The 25,830-nt window shown below is 34.5% G+C and overlaps 1 protein-coding gene across 1 annotated transcript in view; it reads left to right on the top strand.

The window, feature by feature from the left end:
- The window catches only part of LOC144431019 (uncharacterized), a 29,055-nt gene extending 9,213 nt beyond the window's left edge, over window positions 1–19,842 (top strand). Inside the window, exons 3-12 of the mRNA XM_078118969.1 lie at window positions 6,153–6,332; window positions 7,068–7,185; window positions 7,882–7,951; window positions 8,821–8,903; window positions 11,853–11,919; window positions 12,968–13,029; window positions 16,290–16,553; window positions 17,745–18,527; window positions 19,066–19,151; window positions 19,786–19,842. Coding sequence (XP_077975095.1) covers window positions 6,153–6,332; window positions 7,068–7,185; window positions 7,882–7,951; window positions 8,821–8,903; window positions 11,853–11,919; window positions 12,968–13,029; window positions 16,290–16,553; window positions 17,745–18,527; window positions 19,066–19,151; window positions 19,786–19,842 — 1,770 coding nt within the window. The remainder of the gene's footprint in view (window positions 1–6,152; window positions 6,333–7,067; window positions 7,186–7,881; window positions 7,952–8,820; window positions 8,904–11,852; window positions 11,920–12,967; window positions 13,030–16,289; window positions 16,554–17,744; window positions 18,528–19,065; window positions 19,152–19,785) is intronic.
- The last annotated feature ends 5,988 nt before the right edge of the window (window positions 19,843–25,830 follow it).

The following is a 25,830-nucleotide window of genomic DNA, read 5'->3' as shown; positions in this document are numbered from 1 at the left end:
ATTTTGAATCCTGAAAAATTAAAAAATGAATGTTATTACCCATGTAATCTCCCCCACTGGCTTTTCCCTTGAGTGATATATAATTTTACTCAATCTTAAATCAACATGATTCCTACAATCAATGAAGTTGTTTGAAAATATATATGTAACAGCGGAAAATTATCATCAATTGCAAAATAGCCAGTATGCATATATATCCTGTAAATTTACAGCAGATATGCCCCTTTGGCGACCACTTCCCTAAAAATTGTATGTGTAGTCCAATGAAACGAACATGATCTGGTTCTAAGCATATAAAATTATGGCGAGCCTTGGTGTTCAACTGAAGAACAGAAATTTCTTTTACTTATTCTGTCACGACTTACTTATTCTGTCACGACTTGTTGAGCGGTAATATGAAAAACTCTCAGCGGTGTGGCGCATGGCTCGGCAGTGTGGCAAATTCTGCTAAGAGTTAGGACTATGCTTGCCACCGCATCTCTGATTACCATGCATGGGTTCATAGTTTCGAATCACATGCGGGCTTGATTACGTATGAGAGGATGACTGGCTGGATCCTCGCCACCATAGGGTGGTTCATGTACCCACTGGTCGGTTACGGCTTTCTCCACCATCAAGTACATGCATCTGAAAACTAATCCCATCCATGGAATGGTAACCGAACGAGAGGCCGTGGTTAGCCATATGATGATTAAGCAATCTTATTGGCTTTCCTCTCCCCTGTGATAAATAATCCTATTTCTAAACCCTAATTTAAGCGCTAAAGATTGGCCTCGTCCCACAATGTAGAAGTCTCGGATATTTTTTATCATGTTTTCTCAATGATGTAACTGCTATCTGCCAAATACCTGGGCTGGGCTGCTCTGCCTATTTCATACAAATGGCAGCAGGCCTTTCTATTTGATATATTCCTACTAGCGCCAAAATTATATTACAAATTTACAAAAGAATGGTGAGAAATGAAGACATCAACATCGAACATGACGAGGGAAAATACATTTTCCAAGTTCAATATCCCCGATTAACCGAATAAGAGCCAGATACAAATCTATGGTCACTCACTCAAACAGGGGGCCATGATACTTTACTTTATTGAAGCAGCATTCCATTAGCTACTTGTAATAATAATTTGAAATAGGCCATGTTAATAGCATGGTAATATTTTAATGTTAGTTTTCTGCTTTGTGAGTATTACGGATTTCATAAAGCTCAAGCTTTCGATCTATTTGACAACATGGGTCAGAATCCTCAGTGTTTAAGTGGCTCACCCAATATATATCGATTCTGATATGTCTACTTTTGTAGTTTGATTTATTTTTTCAAATTCAATGGTAAGGTCTAGAACAGGGTGGTCCAAGGTTGTCGGCTCCAGGGGCCACAAAATTGATTAGCCACGTTGATCAGTATTTGTCATTTATCAAGCTAAAACATGCAAAAACCACCAAAAAACTTACTAAAATCAGCAAACGGCTTTCTATATCTACGTTTAGTGTGAGATTTCAAACTCTTCATAACGGTAAAAGTGAAAAGGCTTTCTAGCATAAGGCTTTCTATATCTACGTTTAGTGTAAGATTTCAAACTTTTCATAACGGTAAAAGTGTTTTCGCAAATGTAAGTGCTTTTGAACAGCTATAGGACTTTAAAGCAAAATCTTAACTTTTGAAAATGCTCATTGCTCACAAGATTCTAAAATGCTGCTTTAAATTATATTTTTTGTCACTGACAAAACTTGCCGACATATCAATCAAGCATTGTGGTACCCCCCCTCCCCCAAAAAAAAAAAATCAGTTAAAAATATGTTTGAATTCGTGAGTTTGCAAAATAACTTACAAATAAATAACTGCAGATTGATTGATTACCAAATGTGAGGTACAGGAGGGTAATCACTAAATGTTCTGACATATAGGCAGCATTTTTTGTAATACTGTTCAGGCGGGCTGCAAAAAACATCCGGCATGAATTTTATTGTAAGGCCATGACATTAATATTAGTTATCAGACATAGCCAACTAAGCTAATTCGATTTTAGTTTTCAATGATACCAAAATTGTTAGCATATATTCGTGACCAAAAATATAGAAATCCAGATAACAATTTAGACTGCCAAGCACATCATTCAACTTTGCTAGTCGCCTAGGAACACTGTTCAATTCAGTGACATTGGTGATATAACAATATGCCAAAAGATTTTTCTGGTTAATTCTATGACGAAACAACACCAAATGCGATTTTTGATTACCATCTGGCCCGCGGGCCTGGGTTTGGACCACCCTGGTCTAAAACAAAACCTAAAAATTCCACGAAAAACCACTTCCAGTTTGTAAATGTTCATAATGGAACTCTGCTCTAGGAGACCCTCTTATTATCAGTCGTTGTGTCTGTGTATCTGTCTGGACCAATCGGGATGAAATTTCTCACGTGGGTTATCATGTCACCCTAGTATTGTGCGTTTCATAGAAAGTCCGGATGGAGGTTTCGTTTCAATGACAACGACGAATAACGCGCCGATCGTTGAGAAATTTCCATTTTTTTCCCAGCTCATTGCCAATCAATTGTTAACTAAGTTGAAATTTGAAATTTCAAGAACGCTACCTTCTGCACAGTAAAATACGCTTTCCAATAAGTCGTCTTTGGTCTCGATACTCCATAAACTGGAGAAGCCTTAGGGATGAACATGATTTTTTCCAATTTTTAGTCACCGCATATCAGTCACGTAAGTATGTCTACAAAACGCGCAGCGTTCAAAATGAATTGGACTTTTTAACCAACTTGCTCACTTAGTTAATCGCGCCACAGTTAAAGATCCTCAAGTTTCTATGGATAGCAATAAGTAGCTAGGTGCGGGCCCCAACCAGCAGCGGAGATCCTGGGTGCCTACCGGCTTGTTTTTTTTTTATTTCTCACTCAGTAAAGAACCATTTATAGAAATTTTCATATGTGTTAAATAATTAGATGGTTACCAGACGGAGCCACCCAAATTTCCAAATAGAAAACGGCTGTACACAATGAATATGCTTGATCAGGAACTAAAACGTTTTTAGAAATATTTTCAATGAAACTTCACAGAATTAGCTGAGTTTTTGTCCAATTGACATGGCTTGCAGCAACGATCCGATCGCTATTTCACCCAATGGTGATTTTTGTATTAAAGTGAAAAAACAAAACTTGATTTTCAAATTTTTTGTATTTTAAGCTATAGTATGAGCTTACAATTTTTCTATGTTTACTATATGTTCACTTGCCTGCAAAAACTGCGAGAAATTGCTAAACTTTTTAGGAATTTTGTTATCTCATATTGAGCAAAGGCAGGTCAAAACATTTTTTGCCTTTTGAAATTTGAAATTCATACTTGCGAGTGTGACTGTTTTTATATAACAATATTTTTGTTCTGTTCTATGAGTTTCAAGGATTTCATAATTGCTCAATTATTTCATCTTGTGCAGTTGTTAACATGGGATTCAACTATTCCGAATTTACAGATTTTAATTCTGATATGTCTAGTTTTGTAGTTCAGATTTTGTTTTTAAATTCAACCGTATTTTCTATGAAATATTAATGGTATATTTTGTATCGAAAACTACTTTCAGTTTTAGAAGTTCATAATTTTTTATTTCTCACTCAGTAGAGAACCATTTATGGATTTTATGGTTTATAAATTATTCTTGTCTCTTTATAGATCATGAAGTTTTACCTGCATGAAAACACAAACATGGGAGTTGAAGGTTTATCATCAGTTGGACAAATACTTTCCAATCGATCCTGTGTTAAACACTTGGGCATTTTCAGCTGCAACCTGTCATCAGATCAACTACAAGCTTTCAAATCATCCTTGGGAAACACAGAGGTATAACACAATAATAATGACATGATTAACGTTTTAACAAGGGTTGGAGGAAATTTTGATTTTTTAATATGTTATAGTTTTACACTTTCATAACCCAAAATTGGATTGCATGATGAAATTTATGAAAAACCTCTACAATTCTAAGTTTATCGTTTTTAAGACTGGTTTTCAGGCCTACTTGTTTATTCAAAGATTTGTTTGAAAAACATAATAACCAATTCTTCTGACCAATACGGTTCTGTTGAGTCTTGTTCTGTGATTGTGTGAAATACGCGAAATTGCCCTTCTTTTCTGATGATATGAAATACAATCGGTTTGACCAAAAAAATTGTCACTTGACTGAAACATTGAATTTTGATATCTATTTATCCTCACTTGATAAAAACTTCCATCTTCTGGCACCAGGCTATATATTCAAAGTTACAAGGGTGGGTCAACTTTCTAAATGCGGATTTTTACCAAATTTGTCGAATTTGAATATGAATTTCATGTTGTGTATTAATGCCAATTGCTACCACTTCATTGAATGCAATTATTTTGACCTACAACCCCAAGGCCATTCAGAGTTAGGTCAGCCTTTTATGATGTATCACTGTCGTCAAATTTTATATTAAAAAACAGTAGGCCTATAAGATGCAAAACGATAAATTTTACAATTATCAATGAACTATTAGAAATTTTTATATGTGTTATTAAAATTAGATAGTTACCTGACGGAGCCACCCAAATTTCCGAATAGGGAACCGAATTTCCGAATAGCAAAATATAAAAAACTCATGCTCTCCTCTTACCAATCTGCTGTTGCCACATCTCCCAGTTAATGTCGTGTTGGTATTCCATTTTCTCGCCATTTTCAGCTAAACAAATGACCAGATTCATAACTATTGAGTCGTAAGTACCTGGAATAGTCGTTCTATGTGATTTGTGACTTTTTAAATCTCATTCTATAATTACCGTAGTTTTATAGTGTATTTCTCTGCTAATTGGTACCATTGCATGGACATATTCCATGGGATAGATAGGAGTGTTCTGAGGATATCACCCATATATAATATTGGGTGCATTATGACATTCAAAACAATAATTTCCAGGCCATAGATGTACAATAAACCTTGATCTCAAATCAGTTAGTTAGTGCTTTTATGCTAAGTTGTTAATAAACGTTATATTTTGTGCATTACAAGTACCTTTATTTTGAATGGTTACACCTCTACACTATTCCCGATTGTTGTTAAACATTTCATTGCCTGCTTGTTGCGTAACCCCTGAATAACTGTTTCATATTATAGTCTTTATAGTTACCCGCATTTCGTTGAATATTCAATTCACTGATTAGAATCATTAATCTTAATAATTTCACACAGAGTTATGGTACTCATCTTTTACTCAAGCACAATGACAGTACGAGGTTCATGTTTCATAATCTCTTCTCATCAAATGGGTAAATTAATTAGTTAACATTTTATACACGCCTGCACTTCGCAAATCCTATCTTATGCATCCTTGAAAACTCAAACCCGTACCTAATCTAATCAGCTGCCAGTGCCCCGGGTGAGCAGTTGTCATGGTTACCACGCTCAATGGTGCTTGTAGTCTCTATTTTTACATTGACTTGCTCCTCTGGATTTACTAGACCGTACTTAAACGTTCTCCTCACTGACATGCGATTCCCATTCTATTTTATTCTAAGCTGTATATGTACGTCACACTGATTGAAGCACTATTAATGCTATGATTCTTTTGACATTTACAATGGAAGGAGTAATTCTGATATCATAAATGTTCGAATGTCCCGTTGTGTTTTAGTAAATATTAATGAGACAGGTTAATTAGGCCTTTGGGACATGAATTAATCATGCCTATTCACAACAAACCTTGTGACAAACTTTAACTTTTAGTCTTTAGTACAGAATCAATAAATTACCTTCCAAAACAACCTTTGACTTCTGGCACCCGGCTAGGTATTTAATGTCACAAAAGCTTGTCTGTTTTTGAAATTTCAATTTTGACTGTGTTGCACTGTGTTAACAATGATTTTACAATTTTGTTTTTTGATTACAAATGTTAGCAATTTGTGAAATACAATTGATTTCACCACAAAAAATGCTACACAGCGAAAACATTGAATTTTGATAACTATTGTTTCTCCCTTGATGAAAACTCCCAACTTCTAGCACCAGGCTGTATTTAATGTTACAATGCATTTCTGTGTAATATGAATAATATGGGTTTGGCAAACTATGATGAATATGACTGGTATATATTTTATTCACGTCTGACTGTTTTTTGTTTTTGTTTATTTCAACAGATTGATTGGTTGGATTTGGGTGAATATCTGGGTGAAAATCGTATTGCAAACCATGAAGATATTGTTGCAGTTGCAAATCTGCTTCCTAATGTTAAAAAGAGGTTGGATTTGGTAGGATGGGAAATGGCAGATGAAGATAAAGAAATATTACAGAATAAATTGGATGAAATTAGATCTGAGGTTTGAAATTCTTTCTGAGATAAACTAAATGTAAAATATGGGACAGACATAAAATCAACGATTTGCGTAAAAACTGAAATAAACTGCAAGTCTAAATTGTTCACGCTGAACTGAACACTTCAAAGTTTCATCGAAGCGTATGGTATTTCTATTGGCGTCATCTCAATTCTTTAAAGGAGTAATTAAAATATAATGTCATCGCAGTCAATGTGATTGTGTTGCACATATTCAATATTTGCTATATTTTAATTATGTTTATTTGTGCTTTAATAAAAAGAACAATTTCATAGTACATTTTTTTAGTTCCCAAAATATATCATTCATCTTGCTCTACTGCATAGATGATTAATTTTAATTTTTTTATCAAATGAAATCAATAACAAAAATTTTACAATATCAAGGTTTTGTATCAAGATTCATTTGTGTTCACCAAGCAAAAGTCTAAATTTGAAATGAATTTACCAATTTTTCACAATAATTCTTATTTTAATGAACTACCAAGTCACTAGACTGTCAGTTTAGTGAGTTATCAAAGATAAGATAAAGTATGCAAATTTTGAAAGTTTTTCAATAAATGGAAGAATTCTTGATAAAATAAGCAGCACTTTTATATAGTATGGTTTTATGGAAAAATGCATCAAATTTTAGCACTGGAATCATTAGATACCATTGTCTGTTTAAATATTGTTCTGCGTCCTTAGTGCTAATTTTGTGTGAAAACTTTATTCATTACAGGAACTAGAAATTCAGTTCGGTCCATTCGAAAAACTCAAAAGTCAAAGCAATTCAGCAGATGCTACAACTAATGTTTTTTCTAAACAACTTCCGACCACAACTTCAAAAGCTGAATTTGGTAAGTTGTAAATTTGTTTTTGAAATTGAGTGGTGCTATGGTATAATGAGTACGTAATGGCCATCAAGTATTTTAGTTATGGTCATCAAGTATTTTTAATTTTTTGAGGGGTTTAATGTTAAATAAATATACTTTCTTGCTGCTGAAACTGGCATATCATTCAACAGCATCTTGCAACATGTTATATAGCCTATTGTGATTCCTTGAAAAGATTCTGTATTTTTATTGTTTATTATAAATATGGAAAAATCGAAGAATTTTTTCAGTGTGATATGATTGAATATAAATCTCGGATATTCAAAATTAATTTCATGGAAAAATATAAATTGTTTCCAAGTTGTTACATTTGGTTGCAGAGCATTATTATGGATGGATGCTTGGCATACCAATCTGATTATCTTGCTCGGTTCACAGTTTCGGATCCTAGGGATAATTAAGTGCGAGAGGTTTGCTGAATTTCATGTCGTCAAATAGTGGTTCATGTGCCCACTGGTTGATTGAGCTTCCTTCACCATCAAGTCCATGCATCTGAAACAATTAACTGGCTAATTAATCCCATTCCCAACCATGCATTGGTAACCGGATGAGAGGCCATGGTTCACTGTATAAGCCGCATTATTGATTTACCTTTTTTTCAGTTAAAATAGGAAATTCTATCATAATTTCTGATAAACGATGTTACATATTCTTTCTCAGGATCACCATATGACAGTTTTGAAAATACTGGAGAAAATGTGGAAACCTTGCAAGAAGTAGGAAGCCCCAGGTTAGATATAACAGTACTTTGTATGATATATAATGCTCACCTATATTTCAATTGTCAAGGATAGTGATGTCATAGTGCAGTGGTTCCCAAACTTTATGTTCATACGGCGCTAAATTATCAGGGAAAAAATCGTGGTACACGTACATGAAACTTGTTGCCTTTGGATAAAACTGAATTTTGTGATCGTTATTATGCATTTTATGCTTTTTAAAGTTTGTCAATATGTGCGCCTGAAGGAAAGGGAATGCCATTAACAACATTCAAACTTATTTATTTAATGAGAGGTATGCGGCAGTTGCTCTGAACACATCTTTTCAAAGCGAGATGTTATACTCAAAATGTACATGCATTTCTCTCTATATGTCCAATCGTAACCGGTATTTTGTTTTGATTGACACCACTGCTGAGAACCCAGCTTTGCAGAGATAGGAGGTTGCACTTGTGGCCATTTCAAACAGGTGCTTGAACAAAATTCATATGAGTCATTAAAATCTGATGTCAAGTTGACAAATTGCTCAACTTTGCTTGTTGATAAGCATATATCTTCATATACACATCATTTAAAGTGAGAAATAATAAAACATTTATAATAATTACAATATGTAAAAAACATATTTCAGCTATGTTTAACACAATTCTGTTAATTTTCGCGTTGTGGGAACCTCTGGCCTAGTGGTTAAAGTGTTTAACTTATTATCTATCACAGGTTAGAAATCTTTGATTTAAGGCCCATGCCCACCAGCTTACCTGGTGCACAATCTTTAACGCTGTGGGTGAGGGGAGAAGGGTTTTGAAATCGAGTAATAGGGGCTGTTATTTTAACCAATGAATCAAAATTAATACATTTGCATTCTCCAATTTATCTTCAGAAGTGAACTCCCACTGTCTGAAGAAGAAGCAGAACAATCAGATAAAGAAGTAACGGAAGAACTTGCAAAGCCAACTCAGCATAGTAAGTCAGCCATATTAATAGAATCAGATGGCGTTGGGCTGAGCTAAATGCTTATAATTATGAGGAAGTGCTGAACCATTGAGATGTTGAATAATACAGGGGGTGTGCAACATTTTTTGCCGATGGGCCATATAACCAACTTCAGACATCTAGCTAGGCCAGACAAAAAAATTAGTTATTCCATAAACATAAAGAATTGAAAAACTCCCACAACAAAGAATCCCATTTATATAACAGTTCAGTGGGACATTGGAAACTTTGAGTTCTTGCATAGTTTGTTAAGATCAGCTTTGTCAGAACTGTCAACATAAACTGTCGGATTAGGATTTCATGCTTGATGGGAAACAATCTGAGTGTTGACTTGTCCACACTAAATGGCTTGATGGGCCAAATCTTAAATCGGAATCTTTTGCATGCGTTGTCTATTTGTCATGAGCAAGAGGTTTTCAAAAAGTTTTGTTGCTACAAATAAGGAGTCACACGCTCTCACATCTGTTTCTGAGTTGAAATATTTGTTTTTAGCTTTGTGATTTGCTTATTCCCTTTAAACAACAAAAACAGCTACCATATTTTCCAGCTAGTAAGTCGACCTTCCAAATAGGACGATGCCTATTTCTGGCACCCAAAGAGAGGGTTTTCATATATAGCTCTCCAATTAGACAAGTAGCAAAATTTCTCCTCTGTTGGTCATTCTAGCATTATTATGAATGGCGCGCCCAGGTCATGTTTGTATTCTAACAATAAAGTGGCAAATAATTAAGACATGGTCATTTTGAACAGTCAGCTTAAGAGCTAATTGATATCAGTAAGCGGAACACTATACTTGAAAATGTTTTGTAGATTAGATTGTAGATTAGATTGGGATTTGCAACAGATTTGCCCAAATGTTCAAGTTGCAAAACTATTCCAGACTTAAATTTCTTTCAATTTGAATATAAACCACTACTGCAAATAAGGCGATATAAATGTTTTGTGCTGATCTTCAACAGGATATGAAACATTAAAAAAAAACATAGGTTCGAAAGTTCAGGACGGTTGAAGTGTTCTATTTTAATCAGAAGATATTTTATTTTGGCCAACACTCTAGGCCACCCTCATTGTAAACTAATCAATTTAGCATTATGAGCTAGTAATATAAGGCATTGAAGATTTCATGAAATAATAGAATCTTCATTCTACTAAAGGAAACACTGACACCAATTGTTCTGTATGACTAAGTTGCCTAGATTGCAACTACCTTTCTTTCCTCTATACCAGGACTAGGCAATTCACAGTCCGCAGGCCTGATCCAGCCCATCGAAGTGTTTCATCTGGTCAGGCAGTTTCGAGTCTGATTTAAATAAGTCCAGCATGCCGCCCTGATAACAACTTAGCTAGAACTATGTAATTATTCAATGATATAATGACTATAACTTCAAAAAACTAGCGCCACACCATTATCACATTGGGTTCCAGCAATTCTGGATTTTTCCAACAATCCATGGAATCCAAACATGCGGCAGTATGGCGCATGGTTCCAATTGTTAGGAATATGCTTGCCATCGCACCTATGATTACACTCCGAGGGTTTGCAAGTTAAATCTTTGCCAGGGATATTTATATTTGATAGGATTACGGAACATTGTCGTAGTGTTGTCCAATTACCCACTGGCTGGATACAGCTTCTTCTATCATCAGTCCATGCATTTGATAACAAATAACTAATTAAGTGCCATACCTAAAATTGATTGGTAGGCGGACGTGGGGCTGTGGTACGCCATATGCTTGTGCTGTCATATCGATTTTCCTCTCCGACAGGATAAATACGTAAATACAATACTATTTCTGTAACTTACTTTTTACATTATTTCCACACTCACTGAAAACAAAGCATTTATCTGATTGCAATCTTACGTTAAAAGCTACAAAACCTGGAAAGACCATAATCATCTTGGTTTGACACAGTCTGCAAATTTTCCTACTCCTGCAAGCGGTTTTCTTGTATTGATTATGACTATAATAAAGATCTTTAGCATGTGGCAACGGAGCCATGAGTTCTTTAGGATAGACTATGCTTTTAATGAAATTTGTACGAATAAAATATCTACATAAAAGAGAATATCATGCCATACAAATAAGAGAATGCATTGATATTAAAACGATAATAAATTTTGTGAGTGAGGTGGATTGAAGCCTCTATTCATATTTTAGGTTAGCTAATATAATTCTTCGAATGATTTATTTAAACAAATTAAACTATTTAATCTAGTCAAACTATTATTATTATATTACCGATATTATAAATTCAGAATAAATAATTGGTTGTTAACATTAGTAATGAAACTCTGTAAAAGTATTTATTTTGACCACCATTTCCTTTTTTGCCATTTTGATTACCTTTTTAATATTGAAGTATTCTCATTTCTGAAATTTTGATTTTGCCGTACATTCATATAAACAGCATTTGCAGCATAGTTAAGTCGGTACTCATGTAGTATGCGAACCAAGATGGTGGTCGCTGAAACGTAGTATGTGTACCAGGTTAGGGTTAGGCCATAATTTCAGTTACAAATATTATGGGAGTCACTTGGCTAGTCCCCGAACTCTTAATAGAACTAATATAAGGAAAATTGGAATGAAATTATGGCCTCACCCTAACCTGGTACACATACCACGGGAGCGCCGTTAAGTCATTACTTCAGTGATTTCTATGTATAAGACTTCATGTTTAAATAGCTAATTGAAGTTGCTAATTATGAAAAATATTGTATACCAGAAGACAATTGTTAGTGTCATAACACAGAATATAAAATGTAATGATTTTCATTTAGAACTGTAATAAATTATTATAAATTTGAAAAATCTGAACAACATTAAGAAGAATATGAAACTTTATTTTATCCTTCATATAAATAAATGGCTTTTCTTACGCAAAGTGGTACGCAAAGTGGTAATTCAAATTTTTTTAAGGTGATACTTCATCTAGAACTACTGGTGAGAAGAGGAGAAGAACTTCAGATGGAGAAGGAGGTTCAAGGTCAGATAAATCATTAACATAATTAAAAAATAATGATCTTGGAAATATTTGTTTCATATTTGAGTCTTAATTGTGATTATCCTTACCATCAATACTCGTTCTTTGTCTGACTGAATTTATCTATGGAACAAGTTTCACTTCAACTCAATAGATTTGTTCATAGCCTTGTTCAGACCAATGTGGTATCCTGAATTTACATTCGTCATGGTTGTAATACAATATCTTTATAAAATCTTATTGTTTTGAGATTTTGCCCAGATAAGCCTAAAGCAGTTGCAAAAATTGAATCTTAAAAACAATTTTGCTCATAATTTTCATGTCTTCAAAAAGACTGGTGTGTCTCGATTGTTTTTCTCTATGCAGTTTTTATTTTTCAAATCATATATATTGGCTAACTAATCTGAAACCCAACATGGATTGGCAACCGGACAGAAGGCCGTGGCTTCCCATATTATTGACCCGCCTTATCGCCTTCCTCAACCCCCCTCAGGATGAATATATAAGTCCTATTAGGATTTACAATACATACTTTGTGTTACATTTTTTGAAAGACTAAAGTTTCTCTTAGTGTCAATTGTTTCTTTTATACTATTAATTTTTATTTTTGACTCGTTTGGAATCTTGGTGTCTCAGACTCCTTATGACCAGTTCTGTCCTCTCGTGACTTCCTGTATATTACTTCGTCCCTGAATATAATTTATTTTGATTTCTTGCATGACGAAATAAACTCATTGTCTATAGCAGCCCAAGTCGAATTTGGAGTGTAATCAAAAAATCGCATTCGATGATATTTCGTCATGAAATTAATCAGAAAAATCTTTTGAGATACTGTTATATCACTAACGTCACTAAATTGACTAATGTTATGGCATTTTTTGCGTTATGAAGAGTTTGAAATCTTACACTAAATGTAGTTATAGCTAAGATAGCTTTGATACCTAATTTTGAGTGATTTTTAAGTGATAAACATGAAAATCTTTGCCAATAAAATAAAATTCAGTCAAGAAAATTTACTTTGTTTTCTTATGTACATAAACTTTGTTTTCAGAAGCAAAATCCCTACAACTGAATTAGAAGACATTCAACAAGAAGATGAACTAAGTCTATATGGTAAGTCTGCCACATGTCCATAAACTTAAATATTATGAGCAGTATGGTTTTTGTAATATTTGTGTGATTGCGTTTAATTAAGTATAACAGGGTGGTCCAAACCCTGGTATGGCACATTTCGTGCGACGCCCAGAACAATTTCGAGAGAAATAAATTGTCTTGGGCAGACAGGGCCCGACAGATTAGATAAGTGGATTTGGGGTTTTCATCCCAATTTCACACCTTAAGCTCGCAACAGCCTCTTAATTTAGAGAAACATTTTGTGCCTATATTTTAGCGGGCCGTGTGATAGCAGCGGGGAAACGCAGAGCGGTCTTTGTGCCGCGCAGTCAGTTTTTTTAGGCTAGGTCCCCAAATCCCAACTTTGATTTACTTGATTGTTCTTTGGCGATAGCGCTAGGTTATTTACACCAGGGGTTCTCAAACTTTTGATGTTGCGGAGCCCTTGAAAAGGTTGACCATTATTCACGGAGCCCCAAAATAAATGTTAAAATTGTTACTTTCCAATTAATATTCCTGAGTAAGTTAAAAGTACTTTACTTAATTTGAATGCAACACCTTTTTAATAGGGTTAATTCAAGTCATAAATGAATCTAAATTTCAAAGATAAATTATATATACTAAAGCTATAAATTTGACACTTGACAAACATATTAATAAATTAGGGATCGAATCTTTTCCCTTTTGACATTTTTGGAAGACTTAAAAGGCGCTAAGAAACGCGCGCGATTGCATTTTGTTACAATCGCCGATTGTTTTCGTCAGTATGGCGTGTTTTAAACCTTAAACATCTTTACGCCGATGTTTATTCTTCCTAAATCAAAAATTTCCATTGACATATACGTGTATTGTTCCACAATGACAACGATAATTGCTTTTTTGTTCTCGTGGGGAATTATGAGTTCAATGTAAAAAAACATGTTATCATATTATAGTCATCGGCGACGAAATACTAAAAATAATAATTAATAAAGAGGGAAATCCGCAACTCGAATTTCTTGATTGGAAAGCGGCATTCTAAAATATTAAAACTGAAACTTAAATGGGAGATAACACTATAAGTGTTGTTTCAGCAGACTTTTATAGACATTGTGAATCACAAAATTTAGTTTTATGTTTACTTTGGTTATTCATCATAGTAACTGCGAAATCGAAACACAGTCAATTGTGCATGCGTTGTACCTTTTAGCCGCATGCAATAAAATAAATTACAATCGTTCATATTTTGCCCAGACCTTGGGTATTTTATGTTATTGGACACGTTTAGTGGCCATAACGATCGTTTCAATATTATGTTGTTGTTGTTCTTGTTCTTTGACACGTTTTTAAAAAATCGCTTTTCTCTTCGAATACTGGACCAATTGCTTTGAAATTTTCAGTGGTTAAAGATTAATTTCTTCGCTAGAAGGCTATTACTTTCATTTATTTCAAAATTTTGCGTGAATTCTATGAAATTTGATATTTCGTCTAAAATTTTGCTGTATTATTTTTTATCCATGGGAACACGGATTTTAGTCAGTGTCATGACTGGCTGTACGTTTTGATTCGGCAAAATTCTTGCTACTGGAAATTCAGAACTTTTTTGAGGGTACCGGTAGCGTCAAAGGTACCGGTAAAGACTGATTCGCTCTGGTCTAACGTGTCCATATATTTGTGCGTAGCTCTCTTGTTTTAGAATAGTATTCTTTCATTTTAGTAATCCTAATAGTAATCTCGAATCAAACGTGAGTGACCATGAGGCATGAGCACAATTAGAATTATTACGACAAGACACTTTAAATGCAATTTAAATGAAGAATGTTGCGTAGAAATTTCCAATTCCAATTTTGAACCCCTCCCTCTTAAGAATCCTGGCTGTGCTCCTACTTATAAATAATGTCATTTTTTAATTCCGCCTTTTTGCCATATTTCGAGGCTATATTGTTGTCCAATTTTATCAAAGCTGTTATTGCTTCTTTGAACAGTTACAAAATTAGCCAAGTCAGTATTTTGAAAAGTAACCGAATAGCTCGCGGAGCCCCTGGGTTTCTCTCGCGGAGCCCTGGGGCTCCGTACGGAGCACTTTGAGAACCTATGATTTACACTGCATTTTAAAAAATAGTCAAACATAACAATTCATCATAAAATTAGTGTTAAAAGAAATGTGACAGAGGAAAACTGGAAGGAAACGTATTTCCTTGCCCACAACAATTGTAAACCACAGTCACTGGTGTTCATATTTGTTTCAAAAGATTATAATTTGAAGCGACGTTACAAAATTGGATAATACCACTGTACTTCTGTGGAAGTAATTTTGGAAGAACTTAAGGCTAACTAAACGCTTTACATATTTTCCTTGAAATAGAAAACATCATCCATGCAACATAACAATGAGCTAATTAGATCGGTAAATCATCATTCTTTAATATTTTTAACGTAAGTAAACTCTCAGTATTTCCTTCAATTCTTAAAATTACAGCCCTCCAACTTTGCAAGCTTGGACTGGCCTGAAGTACAAATTCGAAAGTAGTTTGGTGTTTTGCACGAGCATAAATGTAAACAAATTTAATTTTTTAACTTGAAATATATTATGATTTCAGAGTGTAACTTGTGCAATATGAAACTAATGAATTATGGGAAATTGAAGCATCTAGAACAGAATTTTTGCAATAGCAGGTTATACATATTTAGGCCTCATAAATATCCATGTCCTCGTAATTCCTTTGACTCCAGCATCAAAATATTTGTTAGTACACAGTATCATGTTAGGGTAAATACTACAGGGGTCTTCCTGCCATAAAAGTGTCATTATTTTGTTACTTGTACACTTGATGGTATATATGCACACAATCAAACGTTTGATGCCCTTTACTATAGCCTACTCTTTTTACGGTACATCGCCAAAACAACACTTTGAGACTGTCTGGTCTCGCACTTTTATTTTCATGGTAAGTAGAAGGTGGTGCATGGAATCGACTTTTTTTTGTTAAAACAGTGATTGTTTGGTATGTACCGTGTTGCTTTGACGTACCTATTGCTTTTGATTTTATTTATCAAATAACATATTTAGTTGGATTTATTATATTCATCGGGTTTCTGTTAGATTTCCCCAAGGGTGGAGTCGCTCGATAACCAGTATTGGTTTTCGACATCTCCTTTCACCCTGAAATGTGACTTTTTTATATTTCCTTTAATTTGTGTATGTATAGTTTGTACTTTCAGCATGTTGAAGAAATAAATTACTGATTACTATATTTACTAACTCACTATTTTATTTCTAGCTTTGCCGCAAATTGAAAATGTTTCATCTCAAAGAAGTGGATCTGACATTCTTTTGACTTGGAATGAAGTAACTGACAGAAACGTTCTATACAACATAGAAATCTTCTGTGATGATGTGAAACTTGGAGAGACTCACACCACAGAGGTTCCGCAGTATAGAATGAAGTCACCTACACTTGGTAAAAAATATCGTTTCCAAGTCTGGGCTAATGATGAATGGGGAAACTCTGGCATAAAAACACAGTCAAAGAATGTTATCAAATGTAAGTTATGGCCATTAATCATTTGGAGAAGTAGCAACATTATATTTCAACTTGTTTGTTGTTCTAATAAATAGTGAGTGTATCTACATGGTGGCGTTCCATTATCAATCATTATTATAAAATTATCAAGCATTTTCATTCTGACAACTTAGGGGTGCAATTTGCGTCCGACAATGTTGTTCCTATCACCTATTAATCGTTCATCTGTGGGCCTTGGTAGCAGTGTTGGGGAGACTCTAGTAATTCACGCATTCGAAACCCGAACAATAGCCATATAAACTTTTACTTGGAACCCAAGAAAATAATTTTAAGCAAGTCTTTCGAATAGCAAAAATCAATTAAATACAATTTACCATATATATCAATGTTGTGTAATTTTTATGGGAAGACAGCTCATTGGCATAAAATCAGTGGTTCCAAATGGCCTCGCATGTTTCTAAAACGAAAATGGTTTATATCCGTTGACCAAGGCACAGTGTTTTTACTCTACCGTTTGTGGGGATTCAAGATTTGGTTACTGCGTTTGACTGTACCATGTCAAACTGATACGTAAAATAATTATGCAGAAACCTTCACTGGCTCCAACTTCCCCCTCTCCCCCCTTCCCTTAATTGCAATACATGGTAATATATCGTGCTATGGTCATACAAGAAATCTGGATTTATGAAACCTAATTATTTTTCTATTCCTGAACGTTTTTGAATACCTGTTTTACCAGTTTGTTTCCAAACTAGTTACTCTAGTAACTTCTGGTAACAAATATTTTGTTGCATTTCCAGTGTTAGCAAGCCCTTTCTATATTTTGCTTTCTTTGCGCAAAATGTTCAATCAATAGTGAAATTAGAGATGAGCCTGCTTTGATTTATGTCTAAATACCCATTTCCTGCTCGAGCTACTTCTTACGTTTTATTGCAGTAATCAGCAATCTCTCATTTTGTAGCCAATGAACCGCTTTCCCTGATGGGCTTCCTGCATCTGAAACAAATTACTGGTTAACTATTCCCATACTCGACATGGACTGGTAATCGAACAAGGGCCGAGGTTCGACATACGATTGAAACGTCAAGTCTACTTCCCTTTTCCTGGGATAAATATGGAAGTCCTAATGACATTGGAAGGGTTCTTTAGATAACATCGGCAACATTATAATTTATTTTTTGTCGCAATATACAAGAAATCTCTTTTTTTTAGTCGTAAACGTTGAAGTCGCCGGCGGATCCATAAGACTGAATGAATGCAAAGTCACGTTTCCAGAGGAAACTTTCAACAAACAAACAAAGGTCTGGATGTCGGTTGTAATTGACAATTCACTATGTCCCGAAGAATACATTGGTATCACACCAAATTTCGATATCAGCGCAGATTCCGAATTCCTCAGAGATGTGATCGTGCAAATCAAGTCATGGTGCGTCGGGCTGGAAAAAGACAAAATTGACATATTACATTTCTCAAGTAAAACTGACTGGGACATTATTAAACCTGATCGAATCACAGAGAATAACAGCATAGAATTTCGATGCAGAAAGTTTAGTCTATTTACTGTCGCCATGAATTGGTTAAAATGGCTAATTGGTAAGCAAGAGGTTATCGTGGACAACTGTCTCTATATACATAACAAAAAAAAGTTTCATTTCACATTCTTTGAGAAAAGTGAGACTGCTGAAACCAATATCAGATCACATTACAGAGAACTAGGGGCACGTCTTGCTCCGATTTGGTTCAATCCATTCGCTTTGAAAACTGGTGACAGACTTTGCCTCGAGTTACAGATTGATCAAGAAGATTTACAATTCAATATGCCCCACGGACAATTCATTTGCGACAGAATATTTCTAACATCCCAGAGACATAAATTAACATTTCATCTTCTTCCTAATTTGCAAGAATATCCTGAAAGACTCATCATTTGCAGAGTTTTGAAAAATGACGTTTTGCATGAAATGCAAGACTTTGATTTTCCATTAGCCCCTTTAGGTAAGTGATACTGGTAGTGATTCATAATTTCCTTGTCATGTCTCTGCTCCCTAAGCTAGTGGTTCCTCAAAAATTTGTTATCGTCTTGTTCAGGTTTTGTTTTAGGAGGCCCACGACAGAATTAAAAAGGATTTTTCAGCCATTGACTGAGCTAAGGTATTGCATTGAGTAAAATTCTGTCTGTTCTTTGTGTTGTGTGTTCGGCACCTCGACTTATTTTAGCCTCTGAAAAAGACATTAATAAAGGTGGTCCACGAAGTAAAATTCTCTGTGAAAGTGGGCTGCGATATAAAAAAGGTTGAGAAACACTTGTTCAAGCTGAGTAGAAGGTAACCCCTTGTAGGATGTAAAGTTGAAGTTTATTTTTCGAATTTTTTTTCAATATTCATAAAATCATAGGTTTCTTACATTAGCTGTGCATTATCTTGAGAACCTACTCACCATAAGACCATCTTCAGTTTGATTATACTAAGACCAAAAGCAATCATTATAATAAATACTTTCTACATTAAACATCTTTTTATTCTTATATTCGTAGAGGGAGGAGGACCTCCACCTGTCAACTTTGCTGGAGCACATATTGGGAATCTGCATCTACCTGAAAATCATAACAATCAGCAAATAGTAAGATTTGAGTAATATTTATTTTCAACTTTCCGCAACTATTTTTCAAAGTATTCATATGTATGTTTTCAATCATCTCCTACAGACCTGCACGATGTAATAGACAGTGTGTAGCATTGTGCTAAGTGTTATGAATACACTCAGCAACACACCTCTGATTAGTCTGTGGGTTTGCAGGTTCGAATCATGTGAGGGATAATTAAGTGTGAGAGGATTGCTGGAGTCTTCGGCGCTGTAGGGTGTTTCACGTAACCGCTGGTCATTTATGGCTTCCTCCACAATCAAGTTCATGCAATTGGAAATATTGACTAACTAACCCCGTACTCTACATAGACTGATAACCAGACGAAAGGCTGTGGTTCGTCATATGATTAAGCAGTGTTATCGGCTTTTCCTCCCCCGAGATAAATGTGCAAAACCTATCCTAATTCATGTTGATAATAAGCCCCAAAATGTGATGTCACTATGCATATTAGAACTTCGCTATACCAGGGTACCAGAAACTGTTGGATATTCAATCACTAAGCCATATGAAATATATAATCCCTAAATTTGAATGATATTTGTCTGCGTTTTTATGGCAGGTAATAAAAAAAAAACATTTGCTAGATAGTAAAATTGAAATTTTTTTAAGGGGCAAAATGAACAAGAAGAAGCTGGTGCAGTAGGTGGAAACCAAGCAATGGAATAAACCAATACAACATGAATGTGATGACGGTACGTGAAATCCCATTTACTAAAACAGCAAACTTGATTTCTTGTCTTTTATATTCTCGAAATAGTTCGTGGAGTCATATTAGATCAGTGGTTCGCAACCTTTGATAATTAGAATGAAAATTACCATTCAGTAGCAGAAAACAACATCATCAATCATTGGTACTACGATCAAAATTATAGATAGTGATACAAATAAAACTTACATTTTTTAATGGTTCTGTGGCCCACCTCAAAATCTTTTCGTGGCGCAGCAGCGGGACATGGCCCACTGGTTGAGAACCAGTGTATTGGGTGAAACAATAACTCATTTTGTCTCCTATTTTTGCTATGTTCACTGTACTGTGAATAATTGCCTTCGTTTTTTGAATGTGGTCTTTACATATCTGCGGACGATCAATTACATATTATTATATTTGCAGGAATTCAACCAGGTTTTTCCTCGAGTTCATTTTTAACAAACAATATTCAAGATTTGTAATTGTTGCTAATCTAATGCCTTATTCGAACATCACATAGAAAATTGTTATGATATTTCTCTACTGAGCACAATTTTTAGAGTCATCTAGATGAAAATTTTTTTTTTTTTCAGATGCCGATGATCTTGAGAAGTTTCCCAAACTGACCACATTCTAAAGACATTGCTAAGATAGAAATGTTTCATTGACATGTTACTATTAATGCCGTATATTCAACATTAAATTTCTCCAATAATCTCAGACTTAATGCCGAATGATCCTGTGGTATCCTGCAACACATTATGGACATGCATATGTAGTGAAAGGCTTAAATATTAGAAATAATAACTCTTAAAGACTAGATAGTCTAGTCCAATAATAGTAGAATTGAGGGAAAAATTTTATAATTTTTTTTTTCGTGTGATATGCTGATTTTGCATAGGCTTGGATTGTGAAAACATACTAATTGACTCTTAGTCATATGCTCCACCCTTCAGCAACGATTTCGGCAATTCAGGTCATCCCTCACAAGATTTGACCTCTTGAACTGACCTCAGAGCATTTTGTAAAATTCTGCACCAAATTCAGATTTGCATGTTTTTTCATACAAATTCTTGTCATTCCATATTTTTTTTTATTATTATTTCCTATTAGTTTTAAAAATTAGGTTGGGTGCTGCATTAATGCTTCAGCTTCTTATATACTATTTTTAGTGAGCCATAACAAACTCACTTTAAGCTTTTCCAGATATCATGTGTATTGTTTTTATGTCGCCCTCATTCAGAAATTTTTGTGTAATTATAATTTTATGGTATGTCAACAACTTTCATTATTTAGGTCAGGTTTTGAGTTTTTTCTTATAATTGACAACTGCTGTACTTATTCTTGCTGTATATCAGTTTACTTTGCCACTCGACATTTTTGCTTGAATTTTAAAATATATAAAAATAATAAAAACTATAAAAATCAATAAAAATATAAATAAAAAAAAATCCAAGGTATTAACCTATATCGTAACTCGTTTTAAATAGCCATTGTTCGAATTATTATTAATTTTTGTTGTGAAATGCATTATTACCTTTCGCTCTTATATTTTTGAATTATTGTCAACTATTGATATCTATTATTTCTGTGTATATTTCAAAACATCCCTATAAATTTATGATATTCTGATTCGGCAAACCCGTCATAAATTATGCATTTCATGACTGTTATAATAACAGTTGGACTGGAGTGATTGATTTTTGGCTCAGTGTTGTGGTTTGATATTGTGTTCCGAAAAGTCGGTAGCTCAATTGTACCTTTGCCCCTAATCTATGAAAAATAACAAGAGATGTGCATTATTATAATAGTGATACATGTAGATTCTACATTCACTTGTAGAATATTACAATGACCTGTTTTGCAATGCTTATTACGAATTTTCATTTTTTTTGTTTTGTGTAAGTCAGCTTTTCAAATTTTCATGCACCGCAATCAGCATTTCTAGTTTATATTATTCTCTATAACTCCGTGTGTTTCTCTAAATTCTGAAAATTGAAAAAAAAAATAAAAATAGTCAGAAAATGAAATTTCACATGTATTTCCCTAAATTTAAAAATATAAATAACAGAAAAATTATTCACAAGTTGCCAAAATGCCAAGTTGCTCAGAAATAAAGGAGACTGATCTATGAGTGGAAGTATGTGGGACCACTGAAATTACCAAAAACAATATATGTGGATGAAAAGTTAAATCACCTTATAGAAAATCCGTTACAGTCTTAAAAATTGTGGGGAACTGCAATTGGCTCAGAGAGGCGTAAGAGTCCGTCTATAAGCACATAACGTTTGAGAACCATTGTCCTTGATCGATGTGTAATTTCAAGCTGAATGTGCTGTTTGTGTGCGATGTCTCAAACCTGATGATATACAGCTCATTATTGATTGCAATCTTTAAAAAATTTATATTCTGAGAGCTTACAGACAAGTCGAGTGGATATTATTTCTAATTTTTGTCTTTCGATTCGGATTTTTGAGTATGACATTGAGGATAAAATACCCATTAGAAATGGATATTTTCATGCAAATTCGCTTTCCCAATCAGTCTAATTGTTTGTTCTGTATAAAGCGAATAGTAGTAACTGATGAGAATTCATTTTTGAAATTCTCATTGGTTCTTATACTTGAATGTGTAATATTTCGATTATTGAGTATTTCTAGTCGAAAAATGTTTATGATTTTAATTTATTTTTGATTCTGCGTGGTATTCCGTTAATTGTTGTAGCATCTGTATAATAAATAATCAGTGTGATAGAACCGGGCTCCATGCACAAGACCTTGCTTGCCTACAACTAGAATTTTGTGAGCTAAGTGCTGTTCTTATCTCGTGAAGTTTGATTTTGTTTAAGAGAATAGCTGAATTCAACTGGTAGGGTGGTCGATGAAATCGACCAATGTTTTACTAGTAACCCTTCACCTGGGTTAGTTTTTGGACGGGAGGCCATCGTTTATCATATAGTTAAAGCTAAGGAATTTTACTCTGATTACCCTCCTAAATAAATATCAAAATTTGATTACTTAAAATTGTCCTTATTTGGTAACTCACATGTTTATTATGGCATGACTTTTATGGTATAATATTTCTCCAGTATGTATTTGTATGTGACTTTTCAAGTTACTCAATGTAGAACAACTTTTCCCACATATTCCACAAGCATGAGGTTTCTCTCCAGTATGTATTTGTATGTGACTTTTCAAGTTACTCAATGTAGAACAACTTTTCCCACATATTCCACAAGCATGAGGTTTCTCTCCAGTATGGATTTGTGTGTGACTTTTCAAGTTACTCAATGTGGAACAACTTTTCCCACATATTTCACAAGCATGGGGTTTCTCTCCAGTATGGATTTGTATGTGACATTTCAAGTTACTTAATGTAGAACAACTTTTCTCACATATTCCACAAGCACGAGGTCTCTCTCCAGTATGGATTTGTATGTGACATTTCAAGTTACTCAGTGTAGAACAACTTTTTCCACATATTCCATAAACATAAGGTTTCTCTTCGATATAAATTTGTATGTGACCTGTTGAGTACCTTATGTAAAACCACCTTTCACTACATATTTCACAAGAATATGGTTTCGCTTCGGTATGGATTTGTATGTGACTTTTCAAGTTACTTAATGTGGAACAACTTTTCTCACATACTCCACAAACATAACGTTTCTCATTGATATAAATTTGTATGTGACCTTTATAGTTACTTAATGTAGAACAATTTTTCCCACCTATTCCACAAACAAAAAGTTTCTCTTTGAGATGGATTTGTATGTGACTTTTCAAATTACTTCATTTAGAACAACATTTTCCACATATTGCACAAGCATAAGGTTTCCTCCTTGTACGTGTATGTGACTTTTCAAATGACTTAACGTAGAACAACTTTTTCCACATGTTTCACTAACATAAGGTTTCTCTCTTCGATATGCATTTGTATGTAAATTTCGGCTTCCAACTTTTCAGACATATTGCACAAGCGTAAGATTTCTCTCCTGTAGCCCGTACACGTCGAGTAAGCGAATATTTGGCCAGTTAGATGGGCCAAAGCGCTTCGACATCTCATTGGTCAACATTTACTTTTCATATCTTGGACTTTCATATTTATCCTGGGGGAAAAAGGTATGACAACTTGGACATATGGCTAACCACGGCCCTGGTCTTGTTACCAATGTATGTCCGGTACGAGGTTGATGGCCAGTCATTTTATTTCAGATGCATGCACTTGATGGTTAAAGGATGGGGTTTACATATTTATCCCATGGGAGATGAAAGCTGATAAGACAACTTTTTCATATGCTGATCCACGGTGTCTCGTCCGATTACCAGTCCATGATGGGTATGAGAATAGTGAGCCAGTTATTTGTACAAAGCGCATGGACCTGTGGCATCTGAAGTCATTCATATCCGGGACTTTAATATTTATCTTGGGGAAGAGACAACTTGACAATCAACTTACTATTGTTCAATTAGATATCCGAACCTTAGGTGTCGCCGCTTGATAACCAGCTGTGGCCCCGCGACCTCCCATCCTCAGTGAAACGTGTATTCAATATTATTCATTTAAACATTGTATATTATTTTTTAACTGGATGGATAAAATAAACTGGACTATGAACATCTGGCGAATCCATGTCAGGTATGGGAATTGTCAACCGGTTATTGGTTTCAAATGCAGAATAGAGTAGATGTGGTTGAACGTGTAATAATAATTGGGAAATACGGGGATTGACTATATCAAGATGAAATTGATGCAAAAGTTCAAAGGTCGAAAATCAAAGTTTTTCATGCGCATGCATTCATTAATTGCTTTTCATGGTAGTCCCTGTAACCGGACAGCGATTGCATTAACCACTCTACAGTATAATCACGTTCCATTCAACCATTCTCAGATTATATAGTTGTGATTACAACAAGTTCATACTCATAGGTTATCAATGCGACAGGAGGACAGCTGTGCGCGCTGTTGTTCTCAGTGGGCAAATGTTTCCCAGATATACACTAGGTGGCAATATAAAACAGCAAAGTTCACTAACGCGGCCTTTGAACTATTTGCCATTGTCTACATAAACATTTTTGGACACGTAAATGGACCTATGGATCGTTTAAATATTATGTTCTTGGTCCAATTCTTGTTCTTGATGTTCTTGGTCACAGAAAAAAAAAACGCTTTTCTCTTTGATCACTTGACCAATTGCTTTGAAATTTTTAATGCTTAAAGATTAAATTTTTTGCTACAAGGGTATTACTTTTATTTATTTCAAATATACCGGTGAGCTGCATGGGATTCGTTTTTTTGTGTGTGCCATGACATCATCCGAATTCGCCACCATGTGGCGCTACGTGTCCATCTATTTGAGCATAACTCTTTTGTTTATAATTGTACCATATAGTTGGAATTTCTTATGCATTGCATTAGAAAATGTAATGTTGACCAATAACAAGTGTTAATGTTGATTAACAAGTCAATAAGTAAACACGACCCCAGATAACTCAGCTTGTTCCATACTTGGTACCACGTGTTTGACTAGTTTCCACTATATCGTTATTGGACGTAATAAGGGACTTTTCAAGTTACTTATTGTAGAACAAATTTTCCCACCTATTCCACAAACAAAACCTCCCTTTGCGAGACGGATTAAGTATGTGACTTTTCAAATTACTCCCTTTAGAACAACTTTTTCCACATATTTCACAAACATAAGTTTCTCGTCGATATAAATTTGTATGTGACCTGTTGAGTACCTTATGTAAAACAACCTTCCCTACATATTTCACAAGCATATGGTTTCGCTTCGATATGGATTTGTATGTGAGTTTTCGAGTTACTTAATGTAGAACAACTTTTCCCACATATTCCACAAGCATGGAGTTTCTCTCCAGTATGGATTTGTATGTGACATTTCAAGTTACTTAATGTAGAACAACTTTTCCCACATATTCCATAAACATAAGGTTTCTCTTCGA

Source organism: Styela clava, chromosome 2 (genome assembly GCF_964204865.1).
Source record: "Styela clava chromosome 2, kaStyClav1.hap1.2, whole genome shotgun sequence".
Lineage (NCBI taxonomy): Eukaryota > Metazoa > Chordata > Ascidiacea > Stolidobranchia > Styelidae > Styela > Styela clava.
This window is presented reverse-complemented; position numbering and strand designations above follow the sequence as displayed.